The following is a 24,028-nucleotide window of genomic DNA, read 5'->3' as shown; positions in this document are numbered from 1 at the left end:
CCTCATTAAAAACTTCACCTAAAATAAAAATCCTATGGGACAAAAATTTAGCAGAAAAAAAAAGTACATCATTCATTTATATGTTATCTAATATTACCTCATTAAAAACTTTAACAGGAAAATTCAATGGGACAAAATCTTGTTTAAAGAAAAAAGAGTACAGGACATATTTTTCCCCCCTTATGACAATATCACTTTTAAATTATTGTATTTTAAGATATATATTAATTTCTCAAATGCAACTTTTGTAATTTCTTTTCAATTAGATCTTACTGCTGGTCAAACCATACTAGATGCATTGTCATATCTTAAAAATATATTTTCAGGATATAATGCTTTTATCATATTATCATATTTCTTTTTCAATATCTATTAGTTTACAGGAACTTTAAATTTGAAAACAAAATTGTATCATATATAATATTAGCCAGATATATAAATATTAATAAATGTATGGTACTTCAAGACATCAAGACCAATGTATAGTCTCGTAGATAAGATAAACATAGCATAATGATCTTATAACCCTTGGTATTAAGTACTAAATCAACAAGTTGAATGTAAAGTAAATATCAAAATTTTATTCTCAAGTTCTTTTGATCAAAGCCTATCATTTTTTTAAAAAACATGTTTGCTAGGACACACACACACTTACTTGAATTTTAAATTCATATAAGCTTAAGAACATAAATGTGTGTGTGTGTGTGTTTTTTTTTTTTTGAATAATTGTCTTGGGAATTTTTTATGCTTCTAGCATTTTAACTCCTTTAAAGATTATCATGTAAAATGCTGTAATAATATTCAATAGACACATCATATTTTAATTTCATATACTGCCAAACTAATAATATATACAAAAATCCACCACAAGATAAATATACTTGATCATTATTATATTAAAATTTTGTGAAAATCTTTATTTTTACATAAATGTTCATTTATCCCATAATAACATTTACATTTCAAGTATTTGGACTATATGTCCATGATTTTCGCATGTTGAAAATTAATATAATTCTATTCATATTGTGTCTCTTACTTTGCCCTTTTCTCTTTAGCCAATCATTATTTGTCTACTTTTGATGACAAATTTGTATACAAGATCCTCATTTAATCACGTGATATTATCATCAAAATTATTGTCAATAATTTTTTCTTTTCAATTTCATTTTTTAAGTGTGATATAACTTATTGAGATCTCTTTTTATTACTTTTAGGTACTTAAACTTCTTCTGAAATTTTTAGAATCAGTTATGTCTTGACCCTCTTTTAGAGTATATGCCTTCTTAATATGATCATCTTAATTACATGCTCCTTTACCAAGATTTTGTATTACAAATCGGTTAATCTCTCATCCTTCGAGCATATCTCATTTTTATTTATTCTAATTGAAGCATTTTTAGCTGGAATGAGAAATTTAGTAATTCTCATACAAGTTAATAATAGTATCTGGTTGATGCTTTTGTGATATTTTAGAAATGTAACATTTGATGAACTCTTGGTTCATATTTTTATATGTGAGGATCTAAATAAAATAGAATGATAATACATTCCATATATTTTCTTTTTCAGCTACTCATTTTCTTCCCTTCATGTTTGGGAAGACTTTGTCAAATGATAACAACTAGCAAATCGTGCAGCATAAATCTCCTAAATTCATTTGTTTCCTTTAGAAGGATTTCTTTGTTTCATTTAAAAACAAGCAAGGGGGAAGAGGTTCTTATCTAACATTTATCCCAACTTTTCATAAATAACCATCTATGTGAAACATGGTGAAACAATAATAATAAGCATTGCATAGTCAAAAATTCTAAGATGGCATATAATTGGCTCCTGCCCAAAAGCCAATTTCAAAAAGGAGAATTTACACTACCTTATTAGCTTAATGCATATTATGCTGTAATTTGTAAAATTAAATGAAAATTTTATTCTCATAAGCATTGATCTAGCTTTTTGTAGATGAGGCTTTGATGAATGATTTTGCCAGATCATTTTTTAAATAGACTTTTTCAAAGTATGAAGTATAAATTCATTAGCATTCCCAACTAAAATTGTTTGTATCACATAGTCTAAAAATTGTATGCTTTTACATGATGATTTATGACATAATCTTGTCAAACTTCAGGTTGTAAAAATATCTTATAGGCACATATATCAAATTTATTGAATATTTTCACTATTCACATGCTATCTGATTAGGCTCATATATTTGAATTTGTTATATTTCCAAGCAAGAATAGATCCATTCCCAATCATAACTAATGAACACCTCATATTTTCTTTGAGAATAAGTAGCACATATAAAATCTTAAATAATCTTAAATTATATAACATATTTTTTATTCACAAAGAATCTTCTAATTCTTCAATGATGTCAATACACATCCTCAATAATCATTTTCATTATATATGTATTGGAATGATTAAACAAGTTATGATAACAATCTATAGTGGATTAATAAACTTCTAGTTTACTATAAAAAAAATTTAATGTAAACTTTTCATTTTCCATGACATATAATTGGTTTATAATATCAATATGCATCTAGAACCTATTGAACTTTGAGATCAAGTATATGAGTGGTGCTTACTCACATATTATCTCACTTGTGTCCTTACAATCTTCCCCTCAAATGGGAGTTAGATAAACATATTTTTCTATCATTGCATTTTGTAGACAATAACTTATAAATAGCATACCAATAGCCTGTCTTTCATTAAAAAACCCAAGTGCTTCTCAACTCACACAAAACTATGTGTTTTAATTGGATTGAGCTATTGTATCCAAGTCCTTAGCAAATCAATTTCTAATATCTATAGCCATATCTTTCATTACTTATCATTTTCCAACCACATAATGAGAGACATACATTTTATTTTTACAAGAACTAATTTATTCAAAAATTGGTATATTTGAATACAAATTAATTTACAGATTATGCCATGTTCAATATAGTAAAGTGGAAGTATAAATACAAGTTCACATATTGCAATGATTCTTGATATTTTCTTTAATATTACATCAAGATTAAATCATATCAAATATTTATAATAATTACTTGAGAAATTAATAGCAATAAATTTAAACACTAATAACAATTGGATACCATATAGGTTTTCAGACATAGTCTTCTAAGCTTGAACATCATTTATCCTTTTAAGTTTAAACACATATAATATTCTAGGCTTGTCATTATCTTTCCTTTTCCTAACAAAAACTTGTCCATGCAGTTTCTTATATCACAATATGTGACCTTGATAATTTTATAATTACTTTCTACATTTATTAGTATTTCATTGCCTTTTTGGCATCACTATCAATTTGGATATTTACTTTTAATGAATTGCTTATGCATATTTGTCTATGTGGCTTCTAACCATGTTGTAACATTCCCTCATAATTTTATTTCAATGCCCATAAATATATTATTTTTCAACAATTATGGCAAGGCAATATCGTTTTAATAGTCCAGACAAAATATTGTCAGCCTTTTAATTTTTATAATGCCATGTTTCATAATCCTTATCTCTCACAAAGATTTGTCCATGCTTTCATATTTTTTGATGTTTGAATAATTAACCTTTAAAGCTATAATACTTTTAACTATGCTCATATCATTAAAATGTCATGAATTTTTTCTTATCATGCCATCTATTAAAACTATAAAATGGCCTTTTACAATAAAACCACTATTAAAAATTGATATGGACCTTTAGTCTTCAGGACTATGGTATTTGTAACAATATACTATAATATTTAGTCACAAGTTTTATTTCAATGATTAAATAAAAGTATCATTATCTTAACAACCATGACAATCCATCTTTTCCAATTCCAATATATATGATTAATAATTATTGATTTTCAATAGTCACTTTGTATACAACATATATGGTTATTGCCCATAAGCAAGCTAAATTAGCTTATCTTTCACATTCGTTAATATTATATCAATTTTATTAAATATTAGTTATCAAGATCACAAGAAAAATATTTTTTGAATCTATCAAAGCCTCTAATAGTATGAAATATTTAAACCATTAGCTTTCAAGGCTATATTATTTATAGCTATCAAATAGATAAATTATCAATAAATCTCATAATGATCTTCTCCAAAGTCAAAATCTATATGGCTTTGGCATTTAATCCTGAGATAAATATAATATGGCTTTGTCGATCATCATATATTCAATACATTTCCATCAAAATCATAAGTAATTATTAAATTGATAATCACAATCATACTATAGATGAATATAGATGAATAAATCTTGAATATTTAAATATAACGGCATGAAATATACAATAATAGAACTTAATAATAGAATCAAAATATCGTACCTTCATATGATAAATAAGAACCTTCAATGATCAATAAGAAACCTTTGAAGTCTATGCCTTATACAAATTCATTCGAAACTCAGGCTAATAATGTATTATAAATAAAAATATATAGAGAATGAAAATGAGAAGATGAGGAGGACAAAGAATAGAGGTAATAAAAATAAAGATAACCCCTCTTATAATCTTTTTCATTTTTTACAATGCAAATAACATATCCTATTTATAAGCATAATCTTACATCGCACAAGTGATAATGAAAAATAAAGAGCAATTAATACTTCATCAAATAGTGAGGGTTTGAGATAAGATGAAAAGGTGAGAAAAATGAACATCCACATAACTTTTAATATTTATAACATTAAAAGTGTGTTTGGTTCAAGGGGGAGGGGAGGGGAGCTCTCCCCCAATTTGAAGTGAAGACTTTGGAGGGAAGAGGAGAAAAAATTTTAAAAATTTCTCCTCCACTCCTCCTAACCAAAGGAGGGGAGGGGAGGGGAGCCCCTTCCCTTCCCTCCCTTTCTAGCCAAGAGTACTTTTAAAAATTTTATTAATTATATTTTAAAAGGTTTTAAATGTTTTGTATTTTTTAATATAATATTTTTTAAAAATGTCACTGCAATGAATACTGGAACAGTGTCATGGGAAAATATTACTTGGCGGTGGAACATTTATTGGGATTAGTTGGGGAATGAGAATTATAATATTCAAGAAAAAGAAGTGCGATTAGGGTCAGTTTTGGACTTTTGTTTGCTTTGCAAGTGGCCTTAAGAGTCCACGGATTAGTCAACAACGAGTGGAAGGATAACGTAGAATATGCGAACTTAACTGCAACCATTAGTTAACCTAATTCATGATTTCTGTTTTGGCTAAATTTTATATATAATTCTTTTTTAAAATTTACTTATGGTCATGGTTTTATTTTTTTTGTTTTTTGGCCTGAGATGAATAATTTGTTGAATCTTCAAAACATTGACCCTGCTTTTTTTTTTCCCTGCCAAATGAACATGCATCTTTTTGAGCTTTTAAATTTATATAAATAATTTTTCATCATTAATAATAAATATGCTATTTCCCCGACAAACATGCTCCGGTACACGTTTCACATTTTTTTTTACCAGAATTACGTTTCATATTTCGTCAGTATAACATGGCATATTAAATTAAATATTATTTACATAAATTTATAAATTAAAATAAATGAAGGCCAAATTTTAAAGTTAATGGAACATTATGACTCAACTCTAAAAATTTTATACAACATTAAACTTAAATCTTTGTGTCAATTATATCAATATTCTGCAAACAGATATAAAGATTGGATTACATTTATTTGGGTGTTAATCAGATCATTGTATACTAACTTAAAACTTATTTAAGTTTGAAGTCAAATTTCAATTTGTCGATGTAAATATCATATAATAAAGATTGATCAAAAAATATCATATAATAAAATATTTGATAACGATTTTTTCTTGTGTGAAAAGGGATTTGATAACTATACACTTCTCGCAACTAATGAATAATTTAATTTATTTCTTAAACTTTGTGTGATGTTAATGTAGCATCTCCGCTTATTTCGTAAACTTTGAGAACGACACTAGGTCTCTCCCCCCCTCCCTCCAAAAAAAACTAAATAAAAATAAACACTACCTCCATCTCAAATTATAAAATACTTTAAAAAAAATTCATCTCAAAATATAAAATACTGTGAGTATATTAAAATTTTATTAAATACATTAATTTTAAATTTACTCTTTCTCTCTTTATAATTAATTTCTGTCAATTCTTTTTTTAATATATTAAATTATAGGCATTTTAAAAAGTTTATATTTTTATATAAAAAAGATAAGATTGTTAAGTGTATTGAATGAGATTTATTAATATGTAAGATTTTATCTAAAAGTATCTTATAATTTGAGACGGAGGGAGTACTTTTTCTATTTAAAAATATAAGACATTTTTTATTGAATCTCCCTCCCCAATAAAGTAATTATCTACTTTTAAACTAACCCTATCTTTTTATATTTATCCGTATTAAACATCATACAATAAATATAAAGTCATTCATTAATATAAATACTTTAAAAAAGACAATAATTCTATATCAAAAGATTAAAAATGTCTTATATTTTTTAAATTTAACTCCTTAAAAATGTCTTATATTTTTTAATAGAGGGAGTATATGTGTTACTGACTTGTTGACTATTTTTATTATTATAAGATATTCCTTCCGTTCAAAAATATAAGGCTTTTTTAAATCGAATATTACCCTCTAATAAAGTAATTATCTATTTTTTTAACTAACTATATCTTTTCATATTTACCCCTATTAAACATTTCACAATAAATATAAAGTCATTATCAATAGGGTATTTTTTTTAAAAAAAGAAATTATTATATCTCAAAAGATTAAAAATATCTTACATTTTTAAACATTCAAATCCTCAAAAAATGTCTTACATTTTTTAATGGAGAAAATATTTTTTTTTCAAAATATCATGTTAAACAATATAAGATAGTTTTGTCTTTCAAATATACTTAAAATTTTTTTTAAGAAAATAATTAATTGTAATTATTAAGATTTTTAATTAAAACACTCTATTAATTAAGAATAAACATGTAGAGGATATGAATATTAAAAAAATTAACTTATAATTAAAAATATTTTATAATGTTAAATCATAAGAAAAATTATATTGACACTTGAGATGTGGTGGTTATGCTACCATGATATTTCAACTGTGACACATGATTTGAGATTCTTTAGGATATGGATATTATGTGATGTCACGGTGATACTCCCTCCTAAGCCCCATCATTTTAAATTAAAACTAAAAATTAACATTTTCAAACTTTATCTTTATTAAACTCATTTTTTGATCACAATAAAGCAACATTATCGAATAAGAGCAGTATATAAAGAAAAAAGTATTAAATATCTCACGCACTGGCATACATATAATATGGTTACATGCATGCATGTGCATGCACACACATACATACAGAACCCATGCAGATGCAGATACCACAATATTATACGCCCACGTGGACGGGATATGCATCATTAATGAGTCAATGGTCTTGTTATCTGACTTCTTTTATAGGGAATTTAATTATGGTCCCCGCCTCTCTGGAAAGTCTAGGCTTTCTTGGCCTCGTAAAAATGATAAAATTAATAAGCAGAATACTTCAGGGTAGAAATTATTACATTTGAATATGGCGTGGAAATAATTTTTTAAAATATACAAAAATACGGAATTTTTATATGGAAAATAGTTCTATTTTCATGATTTATTATTATAATTTGTTAACGTTAATTATAATATTATTATGACACAAGTACCATGCATACACTTTTAATATATTTTTTATTGCGCACATATATTAGCAACATGGATATATATTACGTTCTAACTAACTTGCAACATTTAAAAATATACTTAATTGAATACTATAAAATCAACACAAATCAATCCAAATAGTACTGAAATTGAACCACAAAACACCACCACATCAAATGAATTAAAAAAAAAAAAACACTACTGGAAGTTAAGCTTTTATACGATCAATTGTTATATGTTCCTCGCTTGACTTAACATTTGAACCATGGTTGTCAGCTTGTTTCATATATATTCTAAAATTTTATTGTGCGTGTGATTAATTATACATAGACAGAGAGAGTCTAGAGCATATCTTCAACCTATCTCACAGGTTAACATAATTCACTACTGTGTCACAATTTTGTTTAGCAAGTATATGTGCGTACGTGCATGCATATATATATATATATATATATATTATGATCATAATTAGGAATAATTATGAAGATTTTATTGATACAAAATAGTAAGCCTGAAGCATGGGGAAGTAAAGTGAAGTTTGGCAAGGACCCTAAAAGTGAATGGTAGCATTAAAAATAGAGAATTAGCAGTGTGTGGAAGGCAAGTACACTTGACTTGCCCACCAAGTTTCAAACGGCCTCCGGGTGGTCGGTTTATCCGTTAAGGGTTTGACCCGATCCCTGATAGCCACGTGTTCCGTTGTTGATCATCATCCCCGTCTCAAGTTCCCGCGTTTCACCCCCACTCCCTCTCTCTCTCCGCCACCCATGCGACCGTTGTTGCATCTGCATCAGAATCAACCATCACGCAATTTCCATTACATCGGATTTTCTCTGTTTTTTTTTTTTTGGATCTTTAAATTCAAGCCGAGTTGAATTCCAAGAACAATATTGATTCATCGCTTTTCATGTTATGCCTAATTTGGCAATATTCCTTCTTTGTTTTTTTTTTTGCCTTTATCATCTAAATCTAGCAGGAAGATTGGTGGTTAAATACTAAAAAATTGAATTATAATATAATAACGATGAGATCTTGACAATAAAAAAAATTGCAAATGTTGATTTAGGCATATACAAACAGGAATCATAATTATAGTTCAAGAGTTACATTTGAAATTTAAATTCCTTATATATAATTGAAATTCTTAAATTTATATTTTTCTAAATTAATATTTTTAATTTATTTTTAGATAATTTTGTCAAAAACTTTATTATCATTAATTCAATCTTTTAAGGTCTAATTGACATTCTTCCAATCTATTATCCCATTCACAATTAATGCTAGAAATTTATCAAATCAATGATTTCTTTTATTCCCAACCAAAGGGTTATTATTACCTTAATTATTTTCCACCTTTTTTCTTATCTTGAAAAAACTGTTCACACTAAATACTTAATTGCCGATTAAAACTTCATCATTGCATGTTTAAATGGTACTCCCTTCGATCCACTATATTAGTCACATTCTAGAAGAATAAAATAATTTATTTTATAAAATGATTTATTTTATAAGTCATTAGATTCATAGTGATGTTTTATTTCAAATGAAATATCTAAACTATTTTTAAGAAGTAAAAGAAAGATAAACAAAAAAAATAATATTATATAGTTCATTTAGTTTTTGATGGTAATGTTTGTAATTTTATTAAATTTTATTGTATTAATATAGATGAAATTAGTAAAAATAATTTATAAATAAGATTGAAAGAGTTTTTGTAAAAGAAATTCAAGGAAAAAGACATGATCATTTCTTTTTTACTGTATTTGAACTTTTTTCTTAATTACCATTCTTGTTTTTCACCCCAAAAACAAAAAAAAAAAAAAAAAATCCTTACCGGCATGCCAAGGGATCCACCACTTTGTGAAAGCTTGATTTCCAATTTTTCAGGGCTGGCTCCACCATGTCCTGCTTTAGTAATTCCACATCATCACTTCCTCACTTCCATCCATACCGAGCGTTTAACGTTCACTACTATTTGCTGTTCCAAAAAAAAAAAAAAAAATTGCACAATATTGGTCGGCCACCATGAATGCCCTCGGAAAGAAGTTCGGAGGGGAGTGGGTCCCACTTCATTCTTCCAAAATTTTCCTTCTCAGATTCCGTATCCGACGGTTGAGATCTCACCATGAATCGCATCACGCGCGCGCCGTCTATAAATATTCGAACTTGCACCTTTTCCTCCACCACGCTCCAACCTTATGATATGTACTGTATACACCATCACCTTCACTCTTGTGCGACGCACTTCATCTCTGAATTAAGCTGCCCCTAAACACTGGATTTTCTGTTTCAGTCACCGGAAACAAATGGCCTGGATTCTGTCTTTTAAAGTACTTGTCATCTCCACTGGCGTTCTCTTCACCGCTTTGGGACTTGCAGTCTCTGTTCCAATCATTTTACAGCACGTGCCTGTCATGTGGAGCTTCTGCCTTTTGTGCTTCAAGCCTCCCTACCTTTACATCATCGTCAACGGCATCATCATTTGTATCGTCGCCTCCTCCAGATTCCATCACACCACCGCCGATGCCGATGAGCCCTCTCCTCCTCCCAATGCTCCCGTTGTTCCTGCTAATTACGAGGTGAAGTCTCTACCGTTGGTGACGATTTCAGAACCGCCGGTCGTGTATGAGCCGAGAGAGGAGCCACAAGTTATGGAAGTGAAGGCCGTCATGGTGAACGGTTCAGAAGTAGTCGATGAAGGAGACGAGAAAGGAGTCGACGACGGAATGGAGTCCACGAGGACACCGCTGAATAGGGTGGACTCGCCGGAGATTCGGTTAGATCATCTTTTATCGCCAGAGAAGCCTCTCGTTTCCGCTAGATTTGGCCACCGGAAACCACCGAAAACCAGTCCTGACGGTATCAATCTCTCTCTAGATTCTCTCTCTAATAATTCAATATATTTTTAGAAGTTGACTTCAACCATTAGACTAAAATCCTCTTGGCACCTCCAAAACTTTCTGAAAAAAATGAAGCGTCGGCAGCACGATCGAACGCTGTACAGTAAGGAAACGACGATTGTAATGTTGTCATTTTGCGAATTTGAGTCAATTTTTGAGTTCCAAAACAAAATTCAACAATCGCGTCTTGTGTCACTGTTCCCTAAAGGGCAACGAATAAACTCGTTTTGCAAATTTTTTTAAAAATAATTTCATTTAATTAATTTTTTTTCGTTTATCATGATAGGTGGAAGGTCGTTGAGGGTGGCGAAGCCAAAACGGCACGAGACGCTGGAGAACACGTGGAAGGCGATAACGGAAGGTAGGGCCATGCCGTTAAGCAGGCACATGAAGAAGAGTGACACGTGGGAACATCGGGGAAGCGTGGGCCCACGGGAGGCGACGGCTGTGAAGGGCTCGGAGAACTTCAAGGACCGCACAAATCAGCCAGCTACGTCGTCGTCAACGATGAAGCTGAGGAAAGAACTGTCGCTGACTCAGGACGAGCTGAACCGGCGCGTGGAGGCATTCATACAGAAGTTTAATGAAGAAATGAGGTTGCAAAGGCAAGAGTCTTGGAATCAATTCATGGAGACGATTAACCGTGGCAGCCATTAACAATTATATAGTTGGAAGATATTTATAGCAACAACTAAAACATATCTTATTTTTTCCTCAAAAAAAAAAAATGCATGCAAGTTTTTGGGCCAGGTTTTGAAGATTAGATGATAGATAAATACTAACGTTATAAGTCTCTTGATTTTTCATGAAACAAAAATGAAGTTGGATATATTTTATTAAAGTTTTTGTAAAAAGAAAAAATCGTACTGGACTGGACGACAGTGCATCGATGTTTAAATGTTTAAATTGGACATCTTGTAAGTTGTAATGGATAAGCATGCAGTTTTGTAGATATGATGTCTTTCATTTCTTTTCTTTTTTTAATTTTTGTTATCTTTTACACTTATTTGGAAGTTTGGTCAGTTGACTTGATGCAACGTCCAATCATCGATCAAGAAATTCTTAGTTTTTGTATATATCTGTCCTGTGATGATTGAGCAAGAAGTCTTGTTAATTATTCCACTAAGTACACTGATTATATGTAGGCTAAAGGGCGAAAAATATCTAATCTGCAATGCAATTTATATGAATTAGAAGGATACCTGTAGGGAAAAAACAATTGTGAATTAAGAAACCCATGTAGGTTCTCATGCAGTCTTTTGTTAACAATTTTGTTTACATTGTCATTACCTAATCATATGACAAGCTGATATGTGTATAATGTTTTTATTTTAAAATATTTTATTAAAATCAGGCCAAAAAATATTTTATTATAAAGTATATGATTGATGGGAAGAAGAAAAAAAGAAGTAATTAAAGATATTAAAAATTTAAGAAGATTGAAAGATCGAATATATTTTATTAAGATATTTTATAAATCAAGAATATTTTATTTTAATTGTCATAATATTTAAATTATTATTATCTTTTCATTTAATTTTAGGATTTCAAGACTTTCTTACACTTAATTCCAAGATTAAAATTGAAACTTATAAATAGCGCCTTAACTCATTTGTTTTATAAATGGATATTTGATTGAATAAGAATTATTATTATTTTATCTCTCTTTTGAGTTTTTCTCTTATCTCTATTTTCTCTACTGATCCCTTTCTCTCTTTTCTATATTCTCTTTCCCCTTCTCCTTCCCCATTTTGCATCAATTATTTTATTGATCAAATATTAAAAAGTATATCATAGTATTAAGTTAAAGCTCCTTAAGTTACTCGATACGTTCTTCGATCCTAAATTTTGGGTCCCTTGCTACTTGTCTCTTTTCCTAATTCATTTTTCCTATTATTATTGTTTGTTTTCACTTTCCTTCACTTCAAGTTATTCTATCATATTTCCTTCTTTTTTATATTATTTTATTTTTCATTTTTTGTTTTCTTCCTTTCTTGTTTTGATTTCATATTTTCCTTGCATTCCTTCACGCATTGGATTTTTTTTCCTTTGATTTAACCCAAAAAAATTGATAGCTTTTAATCATCTTTCTTATAATCTTAGGCCACATCCAACTACTCTATGCCCAAGTCAAAATTTACCTTAAGCTAGTCCAAGTTTCTATCATTTTCTCTGAGGGTTTCTAAGCCCCCGAAGGTCACTTTGAAGACTTCACTTAAGTTGTTACTTATTTAGCATATTTGATCTTGAGAGACTTTTGAGTTCTCAGAGAGTTAGACTTATTAAATAGAGTCTTCACCTTTTAGATAAGGGCAATTTAGGAACCTTTTTTCAAATAGGATTAGAGCCTCCTAATTGAAAAAAAAAATCTCACCTTCCATTGTCTACAATCACAAAAAAAAATCACCTTCAATTGTGATGTTATAGCCTTATTAATCATTGATATGATTATATTGATGATCAATATGATTATATTGATTATTATCAGTATAATTGTCATTCTCAATATAAGTATGTTGATTTATGCCATTGTGATTATGTCAATCATCATCAATGTCAAAATAAGTATGATTTAGTTCACCAATCAAACTTGAATTTCATATATTCATGTCTTGAACTTGTGAGAGATAAAATTGATGAACTCTAAAGCTCCCTTCGATCAACATTAAAAGAAGAGCATTGCCATCCAGTTGAGAAAGAGAATTCATATAACAAGGAAGAAACTTCTAATCCTATTGATAGTATGTTAAAACCAAACAAAACCTTGATATTTTGACTTTTAAAGGGGATGATACGCCCAACAAAGACCTTTTGCCTATATCAATAGTGTAACATGTTAAATTTTTTAATTAGTAATTATTAGTATTTTTAAGGATAATTTGGTTAATTTAAATAAATTATTGATTAACGAGGTTTCTAGAAAACTAATATAATTTTTGAATTCTTGGACAATCTTAGAAGAAGGCTAGGGCAATGTTCAAGCGGGCCATTGCATGGAAGGGAGTTTAAATTTTAGTGTGGCTTTTTGTGCCATGTGCCGTGGCGAGTGTTTCAATGCACCGTGGTGCATGTGCAAAATCTGCACTTATCAAATCGTAAATTAAAGTTAAAACATAGAAGAGAGAAAGAAGGAACTCGAGAGCAATGATGAAGAGAGACTCATAGCTGCTAGAGCTTGCTTCCAACATGATTTTAAAGACCTTTTGAGCTTTATATATATTGGATAAGCCTTCCTTTCTTTTCCCTCTCCTTTATTATGGGAAAATCTAGATATTTAGGGCAATGGGGGTTTTTATTTTGGTTCTCTTATGTTTAAACCAAACCTAATGGTTTATTTAAGGTCTTGAAGAATTAAATCAAACTTCTAACCCTAAGTTTATGAGTTTTATGGTGATTGAAAATTTTTATTGAGGGTTTGAACGAACCCTAAGCATAATCTGAAAGTGTTGAGACAATGTGAGAAATTGGCTAGTGATTTTGGTGTGTTAGAATGTTTAATAAGATGATTAGAGTGTTTAAAAATGGTTGATGTTGTTAGGTAAGGAATTTAGGTGTTATAGGCACTTAGAACCTAGTGAATTTGAGGTTACCGGAGTGATAATTGATAATTGTCACTTGATTGCATAGATTGAGCGTTGCTCGAGCTATATCATGGGTACAAAACATGTGGAGCTAACGTTGAGTCACGGTAACCCTTTTGTGTGACAAAGGGTTGAAGTAACTATATAATTTATTGTGTTTATTAACTATTATAACTGTGTAAAAGTAAATACAAATTGATAAAATTATTGTTTAAGAATTTTATGTATGATTTGATATTGAAAAATAATTTTAACATGAACATTGGTTTGTGAAATGAAATTTGAAAAGTCATTGATTCCAATGGATGCACAAAACACACACACATGATATGAAAGTAAATGTGATGGAAATGTGAATAAGCAGTGATAAGTGTGAAAAAGCATGATCATAGAGGGTGAGAGTTCACCTGAGATATGTGGGGATATGTAAGTGAAAAATTTATATAGTCGGACTGGCATTATAGGATATTCAGGTGGTTTAGCAACTCCTTAATACCTGTTAGGATGCGGTTAGGAGTTGCAACATCCTGATTTTTATATAATAAAGAAATTATGGAATTTAGGTTTTGAGGAAAAAATGATAATAATAGGAATTTATATTATTTGAGGTTATTTAGAAATAATATTATGGTTAGGTATTTAATTATAAATTTAAAAATTTAAATTTAAAACCACATAAGCAATATTTAGTTAAGATATAATACATAAATAATTTTTTTATGTGTGTGTTAAAAAAAAAGAGAATGTAGAAGGAACAAAAAAAGGGGGGGAGAAGGTTGTTGTTTCTAAGTCTCACATTGGTTAGATGAGGGAAGAGAAGAGGTGCCTTCATGTATAAAAAGGAGGGGGTGTGTGCATTAGGAAGCATGAGAGGCTAAGATGCAATTTAGAGGAAATTGCAACTTTTGGCCCAAAGGTTTGAATAATTAAATTCAAACTTATAGTTTTTTTTAATATAATTTTGGGACCACAATTCTATTTTTATATTATTTTTCTCTCTTCCTCTCACGTTGCTCGGTGTTTGCTCGCAATGGGGGATTATTTTTTTTTCTTCAGGTATGTTCTAACTTTCCTGCTTAGATTAGCATTTAAAAATTTATTTAATTACAAAATTAATTTTAGAGTTATTTTCTAAATAATATTAGCTTTCTAGTGATATGATTATTTTGTAGGATAGAGTAAATATTCTGATTAAGATTTTTCTATAGGATAGTTAATCTGATGATATGATGGAGTAAAAATATAGGTTAAAACTCTTAGGGATATAATAAATATTATAGAATATTTTCTTGAGGTTGAAACTCATGTTTAAGAATTTTTGAGTTAAAATCTAGATCTATATGGTTGAATTTATGTGGAATCTGAGATGTAGGGATGAACCTCTGATTATTAGATATTTATTTAAGTATGAATAGGTATTTTTTAGGTTATAGAAAGGTAATTTGAGGTTTCAGGATAATTTTAAAATTTAATTTATTTTGGACGAATTTTTAGAATATAGAAGGATGAAATTGTGATATTAGAAGTGATTTGAGGATTAAAAAAATAGTTTATTAGGGTACGAGAATTTTAGAAAAGAATTTAGGAAGTTAAATGAGGCATAAATCTTAAATTAGTGTTAATATGAATTATAGATCTAAGACTTTCTAACTATTTAAATTAGAGTTATTTATTTTAATGTAAAATTAATATATAGTATTGTGAAATAATTATGTAGATTATATTGACAAAGATAGTGGTGAAAAAGGAGTTGTGAAGGGGAACTTGTTATTCAAAACACAAGGTAACCATTATTAATGTGTTGTGATGGGTGTGTTTGTGAATGATTATGTGTTGTTTTATTGTTTGAAAAAATTATGAATTATTGAAAATAAATACTGTATATACTTGTTTGAAATTATTGCCAAGTGGGTTAAAAAATTTATTTTTGTTTATCATGATGAGATATTATTGTTCGGATATATTTCTGTTTGGATATTTGAATGATGCATGACTTGTCAGGGTATTTAATGTATGGTGTTAATGGGAATTTCTGTTCGGTTAATTATTACCACGTGGTAAGCCCTCATTAGACCCAATGAGTGGCGTGTCGCTTGGTCCAACTCACCTTTGGCCGGGTGATTTGGCGTCCGAGCATGGTGAAAGGAGAATATAAGGTGCAGTCATGCAATTAAATACTTGTTCGATTTGTTTGAAAATATTGTTCAGTTAAATGTTTTGTGTGCCTACTTAGCAATCGCATGATTAGTTACATCCGCATGCATCATTACATATTAATTTTTGGTTACTGGGACTTTTAAGTCTCATTCCCCGTGGTTAATATTTTTACAGGAGCGAGTCCGGCCGAGAAAGCACCAGAAATGTAATTATGGTGTATGAGACACCATCTTTTATGTTGCCTCTTATTTTGGATTATACAATGTATCTTGTGCCAACTTAGGACATATCTTCTTTGTGAAGCATGTAAACTTTAATCCTTTTTATTAAAAGTATTTATTTGACCAAGAGGATTATGTTTGTCCCTCTTGATTCATGACCTGATTTAAATATCATGCCATGAGGATCCTGTTTGTCCCTCATGGTTCTAATTGCTTTTTTGAGATATTTTAAGACTTGTGGTATATTGTCTTGGATGTACCATGGTAGAAATTTTTCTACCATGATAAGGGTATGATAAGGGTTCAATGAAAAAAAAAGAAAGTAAAAAAAAAGATTTGTTGAATTAATAATTTGCGAAAAATCGGTTTGTAAATTTGAGGGTGTTACAGGAGTCAATAATGTCTCTATCACAAGTGTGTGAAGAGGAAAAAATTATAGTCTGTAAGTGGGTTAGATCACCTTTGGCCAGATATTTCTACCATCAAAAGTGTGTTCAGGTCAACAAGTGGTTGATCCAGGAGAACTTATGGTTTTATGTCAGGGAGCATTAAAGGTTCAGTGGTTAGATGATTGTGCTAGTGTGTAATTGTGTGGAATTATTGTGAAAAGATGCATTTATCTCATAAATCTAATATACTTGATGTTACCATAGTTTTGATAGTTTATCATGGTTATTTGTGATAATAAGCATTTAATGAACTATATTGATTATTGAGATGTTTATCTCACCCCATAGTTATATTTTACAGGTGAGGGCTCTGGTAGGGGCAAGGGAAAGAAAGAGGCAATTGAAGAGTGGAGAACATTGTAGTATAGCTCTTTCCCTTTCTCTTTTGGGTTTGTAATGAATATTGTCATTATATAATACCGACTTAGGAATATGACATTATTTTGGGATATCACTTGTATGAATTTGTGATAAGTGTGCGTATCTTGGTTCAAGATTGATATTGTTGATTAAATGTGCATGATTGGCCAAGTTACAATTACAAGTGAAGAATTTGAAGAGATTTATGTATCAAAATAACCAATTGACATATGTGTTAGAATTTATCCATCCGTTTATGTTATTGTGAAATGGAGATTTGATGCTCATTTTGAGTGAGATTGCTTATTTGTGTGATATGAATGAACTGTCATATTGTGTGTGGTCCATTTAAGGTGGTCAATATGTTTTTGGGGCTAATGGCATTAGGTATTGTAAGTTGAACACCCTTGTGCATGTTTTGAGATATAAACAAACCATTTTGTATTCGGATATTCATCTTTTAAACAAATGATTATTTGAGTGTGAAACCTAAGCCATTAGCTAGAGGGTTCAAAAGCCTCATATGGACATTTGAATAGCCTAAATTGGACATTAGATGGCGAAACGGCATGCCCTAAAAATTCAGAGGGCTGTCATGACAGCAACCTATTATCATGACAGTAGGTGTATGCCACGGCACAAGTCACCTTTGAGAGACTCATCCCTCTGTGCCATCCGTCATAGTGAGCACAGCTTGCGCGTGACGGACGGGCTAGAATTTTTGAAAAGTGGCTTGTTTTAACCTAATTTGATGTGATTTGATTTTCCTGCTTCTGTATTTGTTATTAATTGATTTTTAACTATGGTTTGAGCTTAAACAACAATATTCAAAAAGGATTTTTTAGAATTTCATTATTTTAAACTAATTATCTTTTAAACCCTTGGGTTATGATAACTTTCGATTGAGATTTTATCTAATCCTAGTTATCACAATGGCATGTATGAGTATTGTCCTAGTAATGTCAAGACGAACATTACAAATAGCACTATAAAATAATAACATTAATGATTTTGAGATCAAGGTATGTGACGATCTAAACATGAGGGAGGTTTCAAACTGTATTGAAGATTTTATACCCACTCTAAAGATAGATGATGCTGAGAAACAAGTAGAAGTTAATAATACGACAAAGCAATTGCATATATAAATTCCACCTATGATGGTTATTCCTTTTGAAACAATTGATGATGGTATGCAATTTGATCTTGCTCCTGTTTTACCTTATTGGTCTGCTACACCACATAATGATAGGGTTATTGTAGCTCTAAAAGAACAGCTTGTTCTTGACCCACATGGTCCATTCTAATATTATTTCATTTGTTGGAAAGGATTTATAGACTTACACTTTGTGATTCTACATGCTCAGATTGTTTGTTGTTCACTTGATGCCATTTATTAGCATTTGATTCATTGGAAGGGGTTCCCAAATATAGCAACGACCTGGAGTCTCTTGATCCCATTGTACTTCTAGAGCACATCTACAATTTTTCTCTCCGAAAAAGAGTTCTTCAAGCCAGGGAGAAATGATGGGAAGGTTAAAAAAGAAGTAATTAAAAATATTGAAGATTTAAGAAAATTGAAAGATTGAAGATGTTTTATTAGGATATTTTATTAATTAAAAATATTTTATTTTAATTATCATAATATTTAAATTATTATTATCTTTTCATTTAATTTTAGGATTTTAAGAATTTCTTGCATTTAATTTTAGGTTTAAGGTTGAGGTATATAAATAGCGGCTTAACTTATTTATTTTGTAGACACGCATTTGATTGAATAAAAATAACTGTTATCTTGTCTCTCTTTTGAGTTTTTCTTTTCTTTCTATGCTCTCCACTAATTCCTTTCTCTCTTTTATATATTCTCTTCTCCCTTCTCCTTTCCCCTTCTACATCAATTATTTTTTTGATCAAATATTAAAAAGTATATTATAGTATTAGAAAAATTGTTATATTCATTCTTTAATTTTACAAAAAATTTAATTTGGTCTCTTCATTTTATAAATTATTTTTGTAGTCTCTAATTTTAAACTAATAATTTTTTTTACCAAAAATGTTAATATTACAATTTCATATGTTGGAAAAAAAAATTTAAATGATGATATTTTAATTCAATTATTTTTATAATTTAAATTTAAGCCTAATATTTTAACATTTGAGAATATTTTATTAATATTTAAAATTAGTGTTGACATTTTCTGATAATGAGAATGATGATGTTAGAGGATTAAAAATATATTTTATAAAGTCAAGAGATAAATCTCCTATATACACTTGTACATATACATTGTAATTATAATATATGATGTGTGTGTGTGTGTGTTATATTCATCTAAACCTATGGCTTTTCTGGATGTATGTATGTTTGTTTGTTTGTTTTTAATATAATAGATATTTGTTAAGTTTCCTATTATTCCCGTGTGTTTATTTTTAGTCTTGTGTTTGTTTATCCTGGCCCACTGTAAATCTATCTCTATAGGTTTAGCTTGAGCCTTCTAATGTTATCTTTTTATTATAAAATAATAGTTTGATCTTTTGTCAAAAAAATCTAGTTCCTTATGCGTAATGAATTAAGATTTGAATCTTTATTAAAAATTTATTCATATTTAGTATCCAATTATACCTCGAATGGGATTGCCTCTAATAAGAGGATATATAACATCTAAAAAATTATCCTCTTGATTAATTAGACTAATGAAAAGTAATTATGTAAATTTAAGTATAATTAGGTTTGGGAGTAGTTACAGATAGCCAATAAATTTATTAGATTTAACTTTAGCTATTAGATTTAACGTTAAGAACCTCATTTTCTAACATAGGCCTCTTTATTTTGGTTTATATATGTGTAACCAATTTTATAATATTAATTAACAAAATGCATATTTTGATATTTTTTGTACTATTTAATTGTTTATGTTGATTTGTTATATTTTAGACCTTAAAATGGTGTGTTGTGATTTGAGAAGTTTGGACAGGATCTAAAATGTTAGTGCAAGTATGACTTTTGAGATTAAGATGATTGTAATTGAAGATTGTGAGTTTTAATGTTAAAATACCTCTCTCTTTACTTTTAATGAGTTTGGGATTGAGAGTTAAATTTTTGAAATATGCAATATCTAATTATTGTGGTATGTTACATTGATTGTCCAAAGCTTATTGAGTATGGTATAGGTGTTGAGTTTTGCTTTTAGCATTTGATGTGAATTTTGGACACCCATGTTATGGTTATAGGGTGAAAATGTCTTGGTTTGCATTTGGAAGTCCAATTTGTGATTAGGTTATAATTTAAAAGTGAAACCAGTGTCATTAGTTAAATTTTTAAAAGAGTTTTTTGTGAACACCTAAATCACCTTAACTGGACATCAGATGAAGATTTAGGGTGCATTAGAAGTTTGGCCAAAAAATTTGCCATGACAACATATTGTCATGTCATGGGTTCTGCATTTTACATTGTAGCGTACAATGCTATGCTATGACATATTTCTAAATTTTGCTAAAGTGTGCTTGCTATGCCTTATACCACAGCATATTTGCATTATGCCACAGGGTATTGTACTATAAATGTTGTTTTGGCTCTTTTAATCTTAAATTGATCTGTTATCTTCCTAATATGATTTCCATGCTCCTATATACATATTTTTCTTTTAGATTAAGAAATAATTTTATAGGATTTTAAGTTTTAAAAATTTAGAATTCCATTTATGAAAATTTTACAAACTTAATAATCCATTTAGGTTAGTCCCTAATTACCTCAATTTTGAAATTAATTATGAATTAATAAGAGCAACCTCATAGGATACTCATAAGTAATAAAAAAAGAATTTATACATTGTTGCGATTGTAACATATATATATAATATTGAACATTTATTCAATGGATGAAATATTTTTTTGTAAAATTTTTTAAAGTAATTATGCTTGAGTTGGGAACAAAAATTTCTCATGCAATTTTCATTTACATTTGTCAAAGGAAATCTTTTCTATCCATGGGTATCATCTTGTCGGAGTCAATTAATGGCGGAGCCATATTGTATTGAGAGGGACAAATGCACCCCCTTACTTTGAAAAATATTATAAGTAGGTATTATTTGGGTCTAAAATGAAATGTCAACCCAAAATCATAAAGAGGAAGAAAAATTAAAAAGACAAGTCCAATTAAAAATAAGGCTCGATCCATTCTCAAAAAGAGTCGTGCCACACACATACTCAACATGACCCTTAAGACTTAGAGCAACTATTTATGGGAACTATTGGGTGGACACGAGAGCGTTATCTAATGTGTCACAAATCTCACGAAGCTGTGCTAAGTGATAATGGATATTTGTGAATGGGCTCCAAGTTCTTCAGACATAATGGTCTCAGACAAACTATTATAAAATGGGCTCAAACTAACAACAATGCATCATCATCAATATCAGATTCAACAATAACTTATACCAAAAAACCTTCTCAGATTCATCTTTTCTGAATTGTTTTACCTTATATTCCATATTTAGATTTAGATTTATTTCTAATTCACAAGTTGTAATAATTGTAACTTTGTCTTATATTTTTCATTAATCAAAAACACCTTTTACACCAATCTCTTTACATATTCATATTCGGTGAGATGAGGTGAGAGAGCTCAAGGATCTTATAGTTATCTTTGAGACTCCAAATCTCTAATACACCTAGTTTTATTATTCAAATATGATGTTCAATTTGTGGAGAATAGGTATGTAGATTTTGCAACTTTGCATTCTTTATTCTTAATATTTTTGCATCTTCTGGACTAAATAAAAAATATGTAGGCTCAAAAGCTTATTAGATATAAAATAATTTAATGATTTACATAAAATATGAAGAGCATATTTATCCACCAACATTTTTAATATAATTTTTTAAAAAGTTGATAATCAATCTATTTATGTTATAATAATTACTGTAACTATTATTTTTAATTATTAAATTATTATTTTAAAAAATGTTATTTTTTAATTAAATTATCTTGCACCCCCTAGCTTCAGGGCCTAGATCCACCACTAGAGACAATCAAATTTGAGGTGCTATTTGACACTAAACGTGGGTCTATTTTTCAACGAGAAATCAAATATTGCTCATCATGAAAGATTAGCCTCTCTTTTTAAACCCAATCCTATTGGTGTCAAACTCAAATTGTTAGAGGCTGACGGATCCAATTTTTCACTGATCAGAATTCATAACATGTTGATCCATATAACTCAGCCTCAGTCCAGTTGGTTCGGGCCTCAAGCTTTAGGTCCAAAGCCAATTTTCTCGGACCTAATTTGATGAAGATCAGTGTTGAACAACAGGCCCACTAAATAGACAAGAACTAGGCTAAGGCGAGGAAGCCCGAAGATAAGAAAGCATGAAGCTTGATGCAGCGTCGTGGCTTCGAAATGGAAAATGTCATTTCAGGACAAAAAAAGATAAATAATGACACGAAAGGAACGACAACTTATGAAAACCAGATCCGTGGACATAGTGATGGAATTTTTTTTTTCTTTTACACACACAGTTTTATGTTATTTTTATTTTAAATTCTTAGCAGGCCACCCCTTTCTTCTATAGATCTATGTTAGGCTAATAGGAAGTATTACTTTTGTTTTTTTTTTAATACAAGGGCAAGCCTAAGCTTAATTAATCCGCTACAATTATTTAAATATTAGAGCTCGAGTTCATTTTCCTAATAAGGATATCATTACAAAAGGAGGGAGCTTCCTTAACTAACAAAAGGTATTGCGCATCAAAATATTCTTTTCTAGCTAGAATGTCTGCACAACCAATCGAGTTTTGATTTGTCAAGATGATATATCAATCTTCTCTAAATGACAAATGCCATTTTATATATGATAAATCAGAGATTTCAAAAGGTGATTAGAATCACAAACATGAGCAGAGCTAATTGTAAATGAGAGAGGCATATGCACCCCTCAACTTGAGAAAAATAAGATGCATGGAGTGTTAGTTTTAATATTTTGTAGTTTGTACTCTCCTTTTTTTTTATATATATTTTGCACTCTCTTATTTTAATATTTTAAACTTTAAACCCATTTCAATATTATTTTTATAGTCTAGATCTAAAATTTAATTTTTTAACTCAAAGCCTAATGAATATTAATATGTAATTTTATTATATCTAAATATCAATATTATTTATTAAACCTTCAAAAATAGGAAAAAAATTTAATTTGATTAAACCAGAACTATATCATCCTTATCCCAAATACTAGTTAGAAACTAATAAAAAAAGCAATAAAAAATAAAAATTCAAGACTCAATAGTAAATTTAATGAATTTTTTTATTAGTTTTTTGTACTTGCAAAGTGAAATTAAAAAATAAAAAAAATAATATATTTAAAAGAGATAAAAAAATTTTTCTTACTAAAAATCTTAACTTCACCATTGCCCCTATTGAATCAAGATCTTAGTTCGGCCACTGCTCACAAGTCAGCGTGATTAAATTTAAACCTTCATGTTCAGCTTCGAGAGAGTATTACCATTAAATGCATGCGAGCATTAGGTCCAAAGACGCTGCCCTAGGTCTTTCTGTGGCATTTCATGAATTTTCGTTCTTTGAGTCTCATTATTAGTTTATTGCTCATGCTGGGTCCTGAATGACATTGTCTCAAAAGGAAGAGTGCTCCTTTCCAACTGCTACACGCCGATGCCGT

The 24,028-nt window shown here is 29.5% G+C and overlaps 1 protein-coding gene across 1 annotated transcript; it reads left to right on the top strand.

The window, feature by feature from the left end:
* The first annotated feature begins 9,861 nt into the window (after positions 1 to 9,861).
* On the top strand, positions 9,862 to 11,664 carry LOC129307107 (uncharacterized). The gene is made up of 2 exons (XM_054947975.1): positions 9,862 to 10,545; positions 10,873 to 11,664. The coding sequence occupies exons 1-2, from the start codon at positions 9,993 to 9,995 to the stop codon at positions 11,241 to 11,243; spliced, it is 924 nt and encodes a 307-aa protein (XP_054803950.1). The 5' UTR covers positions 9,862 to 9,992; the 3' UTR covers positions 11,244 to 11,664.
* Positions 11,665 to 24,028: the final 12,364 nt, after the last annotated feature.

The sequence above is a fragment of the Prosopis cineraria genome, unplaced genomic scaffold, assembly GCF_029017545.1.
Source record: "Prosopis cineraria cultivar Desert tree isolate PC_DT_omini unplaced genomic scaffold, ASM2901754v1 PC3, whole genome shotgun sequence".
NCBI lineage: Eukaryota > Viridiplantae > Streptophyta > Magnoliopsida > Fabales > Fabaceae > Prosopis > Prosopis cineraria.
The sequence above is the reverse complement of the archived record's forward strand: the minus strand, read 5'-3'. Positions and strand labels throughout refer to the sequence as shown.

Excerpts from the sequence above, each read along its gene's own strand:
- LOC129307107 (XM_054947975.1), top strand. The coding sequence starts at position 9,993 with ATGGCCTGGATTCTGTCTTTTAAAGTACTTGTCATCTCCACTGGCGTT. Across the intron at positions 10,546-10,872 it reads ACCGAAAACCAGTCCTGACG|GTGGAAGGTCGTTGAGGGTG; the intron begins GTATCAATCTCT and ends TTATCATGATAG.